The 11,605-nt window shown below is 47.3% G+C and overlaps 1 protein-coding gene across 6 annotated transcripts in view; it reads right to left on the reverse strand.

Annotated features, from left to right (window-relative positions):
* Positions 1-7,980, reverse strand: part of ADAMTS14 (ADAM metallopeptidase with thrombospondin type 1 motif 14) — a 71,502-nt gene extending 63,522 nt beyond the window's left edge. For 3 of the 6 annotated variants that reach the window (XR_014564824.1, XM_083740679.1, XM_083740682.1), the window contains exons 1-2: positions 7,349-7,810; positions 4,006-4,427 (exon numbers count right to left, since the gene is read on the reverse strand). Coding sequence is in view for 5 of the 6 variants with exons in the window: in XM_083740679.1 (XP_083596805.1) it covers positions 4,006-4,427; positions 7,349-7,436 (510 nt within the window). In the remaining variant the exon portion in view is untranslated. Of the gene's footprint in view, positions 1-4,005; positions 4,428-7,348 lie in introns of all 6 variants that reach the window. The other 3 variants (XM_083740681.1, XM_083740678.1, XM_083740680.1) reach the window with 3 other exon arrangements.
* Between the last annotated feature and the right edge of the window lie 3,625 nt (positions 7,981-11,605).

The raw sequence follows: 11,605 nt of genomic DNA on the forward strand, positions 1-11,605 counted from the left end.
TGTCCCAGTGGTGAGGGACTGATGAGCTTCCCTCCCACCAGCAGATGGGAGAGTAATCAAACCTTCCTGGATGAAATTGCTAGGGTAGTGTGGTGATTAAGAACCTGGGGCTGAAATCACTTGATTTAGTTAATGTACCCAATTCAGTTAATGCATATTATTACTGCTCACAAGTTATGCTTCCCCCACTTTAAATGTCACTACACTGCTTCCAGTTAGTTTAGATACAACATTGTTATTTATCAGAAATATTTATGAACTCTAAGCTTCGTAATACCACCACAGAGGTATACAAAAAACAAAACAAAAAAGTTTTAAGCAAGTAAAAACAGGTAAAATGGTTCTCGAAGGATATCAGTTACTGCCCACAAATAAACTTCTCCTTCTGGAAATGTCCGGGAAAACAAAACAAAAAAACCTTTTCCTGCAACTGACAAAATATATAGAATGCGGGAGCCTGTTTAATGTCAGTCACAGGCATCTCAAGGTACAAATGGGGAAGTCAAACCCTGGAGAATTCTTGTACTGAGCTCAATTGTCTGACTTGGTTCCCCCTTTAAAATATGGCTATAATTCTAAACATTTAACAAGAATGCTATTCCCCACGCCGTCCCCCAAATACCACTTGCTTAGGCTATAGGAAATCACCATCTTTCCTTTCTGCAAATCATGGGGCAGGGGGGAGAGAACCCAGCAGACATCTGGACACTGAAATGAAATATAGGGGCCGCAAGGGAAATTTAGGGCTCTGGCCAGATGAAGACTCCTGGGCATCTCCTTAGTTTGCTTACTCACTTGCCTAGAAAATGACAAGCAGCTGGCTGAGGGGCATATGAGCTACAGCTGTAGTGCTGTTTGCAAAATGATACAAGACTTAGCTTTTCAACTCCATGGTAATTAGAACATCTAATTTCCTAAACCACTTTGGAAAATCGGATCCCATGTTCATAATTACACAGTTGAGAAGGACAAAAGGATTCTGATGTAGGGGACTAAAAGCATCTGGAGGTGTTCATTCCTACATATCCTGCAATTATTGTTGGCTTTTCACCTGATCTTTTATCTTCAAAGGGACACTGCTCTGTCTTTTTACTTATTAAACACGCCGTGCCCCTGCAGGCTTAGGGTGAGTAAAACTAATTGGCAGGTTTAGGAAAGTCCACAGCAGACCAAGTCTGTATCTAGATCCTTGCTAGGCATGGATGAGTCCACCAACGTCAGTTTCTCTTACGTTTCTCATTGCTCCAGTCTTACCTTCAACCTGTCTTGTCTTCTGCCCTCTTGTGTGGGTGAAAACTGTAACAAAAACACTTGGCTACTGCAGTGTGATAAACAAGGGGCAGGGCTGTGGTAAAGATGTGCCAACTTCAAGGCCTTTGAATTTGGGCTTAATTCTTGGAATTATTCTGCAGAAACAGAAATGACCTGCAGAAATATTACACAGGGGGCAACTATTTTTTTGTGCATGACTGCTGGCATTTGGGTCCTTTTGGACTGACAAGAGGGCAGAATGGGGGTGTAACTGAGGGGGCAGAACGGGGTGGGGTATAAGGAGGGCAGGGCAGATTTATGTGTGGTCTGCTGACATGCACTGAGGCCAGGAACGGAACCCCACGCAAAATGGTCACCACCTGTATATACCAGAACTCACAACCCTCTTCATTGTAAACTGACCCATGCATTGGGATATAAGTTCATCAATTTTCCCATACCTAGCTTGGATGGGCGTTTCTATCACCGAGCTATTCAACTATGCCATCTCAGCTTTCGGCGGGGCAATATTATCAGATCCCTAACACTTAGTACACATAGGAATAACCTTAATACTCCACTTTATCTGTATTGCTCGTTATATTCTGATGCAACAAAACTCATATTGGGACTAGCAGAATATTGAGGGGGGATGTCTCATTCCCCCCCCTTCTCTGAAAACAAAAATAATAACAATAAATGGTTAAATGTAAGGAGTACTGGGCTGTAGAGAGGACCTACAGGGAAGAGCCTTACTACAAGAAACGGGGCAAATATATATATATATATATTTCCAATTCAAATCCAATATGGTATTTGGCATGCAAAACCGAGCCTCTATACCCACTCCTTTGAATTGCCAGTAAGTATGGCATATAAGGCCATACAGTCTAACTTGAAATCAGTGATGACGAAGAAGCAGCTAACAAATAAATACCTTCAAAATTCTCATATATTTGGAAATGTGCATAAATAGGTTTGCTATTGACAAAGATTTCAATTAACATAGGATATTGTTACTAAAACCACAGGACTTGGTACATTGCGCAGTGCGCTTGGTACACTTTAAGACCTCCACAGATGTTCAGTAAAACGTGCAATGTTAGGATGGCACTGACTCGGCCAACCCTACATCTGTTTGTTCAGCATCAAAATTGCACAGAGACCTGCCAATTTTGCGGTATACAGACACTTCAAACTAGGGCTTCATGGGCTGTACACCTACTGGTCTCATCTGTGACACTCAGTGTACAGGCACTGGGTGGACCTGATAGTAGTAGCCCAGGAAGGGGACAGGGCAAGCCTTCAGAACCCTAATATTCACTGTGTGTGTGTGTGTGTGTGTGTGTGTGTGTGTGTGTGTTTCAGTACGGGAGAAAATGGCATAGATAGCAACAGACCATTAACCACTTGAATATATTCTCTAAAAAAAACTTTGTTTAACGTAAAAGCTGAAACTTTCAGGATGCTGAATTATGTACCAAATATAGAATTCTCCACTTGTGTGATGCATTTACAAAGCTCCAGAATACATTTGAAACTAGCTCTGAAAGTGCAAGTGAACTTTAGAATTGTTTTACTCCAGGCTTCCTCAACCTCGGCCCTCCAGATGTTTTTTGAGACTACAATTCCCAGCATCCCTGACCACTGGTCCTGCTAGCTAGGGATCATGGGAGTTGTAGGCCAAAAACATCTGGATAGCCGAAGTTGAGGAAGCCTGTTTTACTCCCAACAGCAGCAGCCCCTGCCCCATGGCAAACTAAGCTGGAAACTGAGAGTAGATTCAAGAACTGTTTGTGATATGGTACCCAGGGTTAGCGGTTGAATGAAGGTCCCACGAGCCATGAGGCCAAGCAGGTCTTTGAAACCTTGCCAGACTTAAATATTTAGGATTCTGCAGGTGACTTGGAATCATTTTCCAAAGTTTGAAAATCAACTCAGAATCCCTGAAGTCATCATTGCCTGCAGGTGCCTCAACTGGTCCAGCAGTGGTTCATGCAGGCTACCATTCTCTTTAAAACAGCAGCTAGGCTGATGCTCACAGGAATAACCTAAAGCTGGCAGCCTGTGCTTCCCTGAGATTTATCTATCAAGACCAATAGTTGCAGGTGAACCTATCCTATCCATTCTGCAAGACACTTCTAGTTGGCAGAGTTACCTCTTAACCAAAAATAAAGTCCAGCCTGGCTAGTAGCAAATATTTTGTGCTGCGTAAGAGCCAGAAGTCTGATAAAACGAACAACAGTTCTTGAGTAAAGCTCTTTTGTGAAAAGCAGCGTTTCCCCTGAGCCCCACTAAGGCACAAGACTAGTGAGATAGCTTCATTGTGCTCTATTTCACCCACTGCTGAATGAGAAACTGAATTGTGTTCTTACTTTGCATCCTGCCAGCACAGGTGCTGCTGAAAAGCAGGGCTGCTGAAGATCAAAAGGAAAACATCGTGATGTCAGCAGAACAATGGGGATTTCCTTCACACCCACTTACCTGCTGGTATTCCCCTACCCTGATATGCCAGATCTTCAAACAGGAAACAGAAATTTTTGAAATCTGAAGTTGGCAACTTTATCCCCTAATATCCGTAACAAATATAAGGTGAATTCCAGAATACACACTCATAGCAAAAAATTATTTGCAAGGCTCAGAGGGGCTTAGGTAACAAGGCAAAGACAGTCCTAAGGCTGGGGAAACAGGAGAAAGGGATTCATCTCTTCTGTGGACAAGAAGAAGAGGAAGACTCAATCCGCTTCTGCTTACCAGTCCATCACAATTACTGATGGCCACTGCGGCACTTGGCATCCCCGAGACTCCTCCTGTAAAAGCACAGTCCTGTTGCAGAGGTTCCCGAAAGACTTCCCGGAAGTCCTCTTGCCACTCAGTCAATGCGCCAGGTGACACCAGCCGCCGGTTGGGCTTCAGGCGAAGATGCAGCTCCTTTCCAAAAACAGTAACATTGAAGTAGTACAAGCGATTCCCAGGCACGCCTTGGTTCAGAAAGGAGGTGCTGCGGGCAACCCTGCGCCGGCCTGGGTGAGGTGGAGGAGCGGGAGGGTGGGTGGCTTTGCCCCTCCTTGCTGCCACCGAGCCAGACACCACGTGCGAGAGGAACCGTCCCTGGCAATCTGCACTGAAGGGCACAATCACACCATATTCACTTAGCTTTCCAGACAGGAGCAGCTCTAGTGGAAATAAATACAGATAGACATACTTCAATACATTCAAAGCAGAGCGGGGCGGGGAAACCCCTTTTTTCGTAAGTGTGTGTTTGAAAAGCCTTTGCTCCTCTCAAGATATGCGGCTCCAGCCTCACGGGGCTTAGTCCTGCAGTTAGCCATTCATTGGCCCATGGCAATTCACACTACTTTCCAAGTGAGCCACCCGAAGGAACTATCACACAAGGCATCCAGTAACAACACAAAGGCAGAGCTGTATGAAGTCTGGACAAATGTATACATAAAAATTCTACAACCAAAACAGGCGAATTCTGGCACCCGAATAAGACACATTTGCAAAAACCCATTTCATTGATTTAAATTTATTCTGCAATTTCAAGTGTTTTGCATAATTTATGCTGGTTTTGCTAACCATGTGGGTGGATCAAGGAACTATGCAGGGCACTGAAGTCTTCTCCTGCCCAGTTCCACCACCACCACACCAGACACAAGTTCCAGGAGGCATACTTTTTAAAAATCTAAACTTAGAAGTGTGTTTTCACTACTCCAAAGAGTTAGAAATTTGTTTATAACACACACACACAAAGGGGCTGTAGCCAATGAAGTTTGACTCAAGAGTAGCCCCACTGATATTCAGGGGCCAACGTTTGTCATGTCCATTAATTTCAGTGTGTCTACTCAAAGTTTGACTACACTCCCCTATAAGAAACTCATCTTATAAATTAAAGCTGAGAATTTCAGGAAATTCAGGTCTGTTCCTCATAAGTGCTTTATGCACTCTCCCCCGTGCTCATGTGGAACTGCGGAACACAAACAGAATAGGCACGTGGGCTGAGGGCTACATATCTGGGTGGGCTACTACATAATTGTATTGGCCTGCAAAGGCTTGTAGAGACACTTTACTTTTTACCTCGATCCATCCTTCACCCAGTTTTTTTATAGTGGTTCTTAAATTGAACTACAAACCTTCAAACTTTTGTTTCAGAGTAAGCCAAAAGAATGATGGCTGCAAACATTGATATTTCTGGAGAGGGGCAGTTCTGTTAAATGGGAAGCTATTGCTCTTCTTCCTCCACCTGCAAAACCTTTATGATTTCCCCCTCATAAACTGTAGCTCACAAAGCGTCAACTGGGCATGTTCAACACAGCAGAAGAAATTCACACTGACACGCCCTTATGCTTCTTGCATGCCCAGCTAACACCAAGCATCCAAAGTATTCATTGTGCAGTTTCCATGTCACACTGTTCCTCTAAAGTAGAGAATCCCGCTGAACTTAAAAAATAAAAAGTTTGTCAGCATTGTAACATACTTTGGCAAGGCTTGCAAAAGAATCCCATGTGTTAGCTCTGTATTCCAATTCCTCATCAGAGCTTAAACAACACTGTTTTAGCTACTGCATCAATTGTCAAAACGAAGCTTTTAAAAAATGAACTATGGAGGTGAACAGCATTGCCATCTTAAAAAAAAAAGAATATCTGAAGTGATGCACTCCTATTCCTGCAAAGTGTTTTGTCTTACTGACTGCCCATCTCTGCACCCTTCAAATGCAGCAAAGGTTTTAAAATGGAACCTGTTTAAAAATACTTGGGCAGCAAGGTAAATGGAAAGAACTCTCATCCTACCCGTCAAATGTCATCAGTCCAGCTGAAATCCATTAACCTGCCTTTGGAGGAAACATGCTTAGGTTCAGAGGTATAAAGCTAATTTGGAAAACCTGACTCATAGAGCCAAAACACAGTGATAAGTTTAATTCTGTGTTTAGGGCTTGCCATTTGTTTCAGGGCTCCATCCCAACTTAATAAGGAACAGGGGTGGGGGCTGTGAGTTTTTAATTGGCGTTCTCCCTGTCCTGAAAAAAAAACATGTCACTGGTAATATGGGAAGTGCTGGGTCTCCCCTTCCATTTTTTACAAAATTCTTTTTATTAAAGAGTTTTGGGGGTTGTTGGTTTTGTTTTGTTGTAAGAAACAAAATCTTTAAAAGCCAGGAGTGGGGAAATCAGAGGCACCTGAAAATGGCTCCCAAAATCTGCCTTTCTTATCCTGTCCTAAGCAGGTTTAGCCGATAGAGATCTCGAATGTCTAAAAGTCAACATCAAAGAGTAGTTTTTGTTTGGATTCCCTCCCCCCCCCCCCGCCCCCGGCCCACCTCTAAGGTACAGTCAGGGGCAGGGTACAGGGCAACGGGTGCCTGGAAATGTGAAACCTCGGTGTTTCGCAGCATTTGGTGCAACACTTTGGTACTTGATCAGATGGGCGACAGACGACCGGCCAAAAACAAAACAAAACGCCGAACTGCACTTCCGCGCGATAACCAAACCAGCATTTCCATCTCTCTCGGGCCACTCGGTCAGGCTGGCAAGAAGACGCATTTGCATTCATTCCTAGCAGTGGCGTAGCGTGGGGGGTGCAGGGGGGGCCGGCCGGACCGGGCGCAACAGCTGGGGGTTAGGGTTAGGGGGCGCAAATCCACGGGTTAGGGGGTGCAAATTACTTGCCTTGCCCCGGGTGCTGACAACCCACGCTACGCCACTGATTCCTGGTGGAACCACCGGCAGGAACCACCGGCGCCCAGTGGAACTTGCTTGCCGGTGAGGATACAGAGACTGGGCAGTGGACGGAATCCTTCCACGTTTTGCTAGGTAGAAAGCCCTGAATTCAGCGAGCCTTGCTCTCCGGGAGCGGGCAGCGCTGCTGGATCGCGGACCGAGAGCGCGCCTCCTCCCGGACCCTGCCTCCTGCTTCTTGCAAGCGAGGCCAGTCAACCAGATGCCCACCCAGGAAGCCCGCAGGTAGCGGGACGCGAGCAAGGCGCCCAGAGAGATGCAAAGGCGCGGGAGCCGGGGCGGGCAGGTTGACCCGCTTCCCCCCCCCCCCCGCTCCTGTGCTTGCTCGCGCCCTTCCCGGCGCCGCGCGCCCCTTCCTACCTTGGGCTCTCGCTCCCCTGCCCGCGGCGAGCCAGCAGCTGAGCGGCACCAAGCAAGACAGCATCGCATAGAGTGGCGGGTAATCCATTTGCGGACGCTCGCCCGGCGCGCCACCCGGGGACTCCAGCGCCCGGCCAGCCCCACACAGCCGGGAGGTGGGGAGGAGAACGAGGAGGACGGAAAGTTGCTCCTTCGGGTCGCCTGAGGGGCTCCCAGCCTGGCGCGCTCTCCCTTCTCCTACCTGCCTGCCGCCGCCTCCTGCTGGCCCGAGAAGGGCGCTCTGTCAGCGGGCGAGGGCAGGCGCCGCTCCTCCTCCTCCTCCTCCTCCAGCCGGCCCCGTCTCCGCGCTGCGCCCGGCCCGGGACGAGTGCCCTCCATGCACTGCGACGGGGCAAGGCGCGCAGCGAGCGAGCGAGCGGCCGGCGGAGCGGAGGAGGCGCTTCCCGCTCTCGAGGCGGCTGCCAGCTGAGGAGAGCCGAGCCCGCGGGGGGCGGGGGCGGGGAGGGCCGTGACGACGGCGACGCCTCTGAGTGACAGGCGGGCCGCCGGCTGGAATGGGATACAAAGGGGAAGGGGGCTGCACACAGCCCGCTCGCCGCCGCCTCCTCTCCCGCGGGAGGCACTCGCAGAGTGGAGAGAAAGAGAGAGAGAGAGAGAGGACTTTCCATTGCACGTGGCGCTTCCAGCGCTGCGCCACTTGCCATTGGTCGACCCCGGAGCCAAGCCCCGCCCCCCACTTTCGGCGAGGGTCGTCCCACCCCCGCCTCAAGGGCTTTTGCCGATGGCACCCGAGAGAGGCGCAGCACGCGCGCACGTCGCCACGCAGCCTGGGCGCGAGACGCGCTTGCCCGTCTCCTGGCAGACTAGCGGGGCGAGGTCCCCACCTGCCCTGCTCGGCCGCCTCGGAGGTTTGAAGCTGCTGCCTTGGTCCAAGCCAAGCTGGTTGCAGCCCCTCAGAAATGGGATCGGTCACCGTTTTCATAAACGGGCGGGGCGTTCCAAAGTTTCTGCCAGCCTGGGGATGCTAGGACTCCCTGCAAAAGTTACCGAAGCCCTTTTAAGAGGGAGGGGTGTTGCAGTCATCTACGTCTCTGAGTTCCTGCAGTGCGTTTCTGTACATGTGCTACTCAGAAATAAGCACCGTTGAGTCCCAGGAAAAGATTTGTTCGTGGCAATTTCTGCTTCTAAAAAATCCATCAGATGGCTTAAAACGTAACAAACCTTTGGTGGTGGTGGTGTTAAAAAAAAAAAAGCCAATATGAGTCCACACAGGGTAGAGTCAGAAGTAATCGCTTCTCACAATTGCTGGATCACTGCAGTCTGCTCTCCCTGCAGGATGCAAAGTATTTGGTGTTAGAATTCTCCTTGGGTTCACCCCCATCATGGCTAAAATGATTGGTAGCCATTTCAAGCTTAATGGTCTTTTGAACAATGTATACAGTATATGTCTAATACTCAAGTGACAGTCAGGGGTGTCAGGATCCAGCACACTGAGCGGACGAGACCAATAGCGGGTCTGGTTTTGGATTGGGGGTGGGTTCGGTAACCCTACTGGACGATCTTTGCTTAGAGATGGACAGATGGAATGTTATTTCTGCTGCTCTCACTGGACTTCTAACCAACTTCTGATACTGTGGATCACAAAACACTCTTAAACTGTCTAGAACACCCAGTTGTTGGTGCTTAGATCACAGCATGCAACGAATCTTGGAAAGACCATCTAACCTAATTCGCTGATGATGCAGGAAGCCCAGTGCTAAAGCATCCTTAACATCCAGTCTGAAAACAGCAGCCATGCCTCTAGCTCTCACCCTTCTAATAGGTCTGTGCTGTGATATCAGGTGTGTGATACTCAGCATAGCACACACAGCAGCCTGCAGAAGCCACTGCCAATGATGTGCACAGGGAGGGAAATGCACACCCTTATGACATCAGAAGAGATAGAATTACTACTAGACATTGCAGAAGGGAAGCTTAAAAGCACACAGTTGCCATTTTCAGCAGCTTCTGGTCCAGACCGAGATTCTGAAAATGTATGCTGACTTCTGCTTCCCTGCCATTTATTTTCAGTTTGGAACATGTGAGAACAAAGGGAGTGACAGCACCAAAAAAAGACCAGTGGCTTTTCGTTTGCAGGAAACTCACCCTTCCGAAGGCTGCACTGAACTTCCTATGACTTGGGAAAGAGGGATCAAAACACTTCTCTAAACTTGCCCTGGAGCAACATTGGCTTCCACAATGAACCCCTGATTTATTTTGTTAAAAAAAGAAACTTCCTCAAAAAGCTTGTAAACATCCTTTTTCTTTTATATGATGAAATCAATCTGCTGCCGATAAAAAAATAAACAAATGCATGCACACACAAAATTCTGTATCCGATATGGAATGAGGCACTTCGTTGTACTTATAAGTTACAGCGTATCTCAAGGTGCTAACCAGGCTTGCGAAACTAGTTAAGGTTGCAATCCTCTGCATGCACATGAACTTGGGAATTTCAGGAGGCTGGAGTCCTAAGCATACTTCCTAGGGGAAGAACCCCACCAAACTCAACAGGCCTTCCTATACAAGACCAACTTAAGTGTTACATGCAGGGGGGTTTTTGTATTGAATCCTACTGGAATCTTTTGCATATGCCAATAAAGCTTTGAGAATCTGAAGTCAGCTTAGCCTTGTGCTGTAGTGCACATGCATGTTTGGTTGGGCTGCATCTTGGCTTCCTGCATTTTGCCCTCTCCCTGTGTGTTTGGATAGTTGCAAGGAAGGGAAATCCCCTCCCCTCTGCCTCAGTATGACAGAGATCTTCATTTTCATGTACAATACCGTGATGAGACTTTACAGCATCTGTTCTGCATGATAAGAATCACGAGCAGTAAAGCACAACCGCCATATGATCTTAAGTGCAAACAGCTGTCTGCACAGGAATCTCCAGGGGGGTCCCTGAAATCGCAGCAGGAATCTTACAGCGATTACTGAAACAAACACTAAAAAAGGGGGAGTGCAGAGTGATATGGAACCCGGATGATCTGACATAAGGCTCATTGAGCACTCGAAATATCTGACCCACCCAGAGGGCATCTATCCTTACTTTTAAGTGGATGAGGTACTTCCACAAGGCCTGGAGAGATGAAATTCAGTACACATCTTGTTCCAGACCACCTAGAAAGCTACAAAACAATAGTGTTACTAACCAACATGGTAACAACCGAATGCTGCCCAGTTGGCCTTGACCTGCGGCAGGGCCTTCTTGGTGGTGTTTCCCTGTTTACAGAATGCCCTCCCTGGTGAGGTGTGGCTGTCTTTCTCAGTACTAATGTTGAGGATGAAATTTTTAAACGTTCCTGTTCAGCCAGGCATTAGGTGGCTGAAAGATGCCGTTCCTGGCAAGCCTGAGATTGTTTCCTCTTGTGCCAGCAGAGAGGAAACAGAAACACACAGGGGCTGTGGAAGTCTTGTTGCCTTCCACACACTTGGATCAGTCTGGAGAGAATTTCCAGGCGTGTCCCGGAATGTGAATCTTTGTCTGCAGAACACAGACTTCCCCACACATATTTTGGTACACGCCCGTTTTAAGCACTGCTGCCGTTCTCCAGGCTTACATATGCCTTTTGTCCTCAACCCTTGACTCTGTTTATAGAAATATTGTTCTATAAATATTAAGCCCTTTCTCACCAAAATTTCTACAGATCACATGTTATGGCATTGCAGGAAGGTCTTGAATTTGGGACATCTGAACAAATGCATATCCCGAATGTCTGCTGTAATGCATTCTGCACATGCCACATTAAAAAAAACCCAAAAAACCTAAGACCTATTTTAGAAATGTTGGCGAGAGTTCTAAAATAATTTTAATTGGTGCTTTTTTCAGCACCCTCATCTGTAAAATCCATGAGCTTGAAGCTCTGCAAGACCAGCTGTGCACGCCTGAAAGAACGAATTACAGAAGCCTTTCTAGCAAGGACAAAAATAGATTTCTGACCCGGAATCATCTCATGAATATGAGCCAATATATTGAGACCTCCAAGGTGAGAAATGGAAAGTCATGCTTCCATCTGGTGTGACCTGTGAATCTCTCATTGGTGAACATGATAAAATAATGGTGCCCAACTACTGAAGCACAGCCGTGTGTCTCACAAAGTTATCTGTGTACTGCAAAATGGGTTAATTGTAGTTGATCAAATTCTGCTAACTGATATGTCACAATCAACACAGACCCAGGCAAGCTTTAAGTTCATTGGTTTCAGTGAACTTAAGCCTACC

The sequence above is a fragment of the Podarcis gaigeae genome, assembly GCF_964106915.1.
Source record: "Podarcis gaigeae genome assembly, chromosome: 5".
In the NCBI taxonomy this organism is placed as follows: Eukaryota; Metazoa; Chordata; class Lepidosauria; order Squamata; family Lacertidae; genus Podarcis; species Podarcis gaigeae.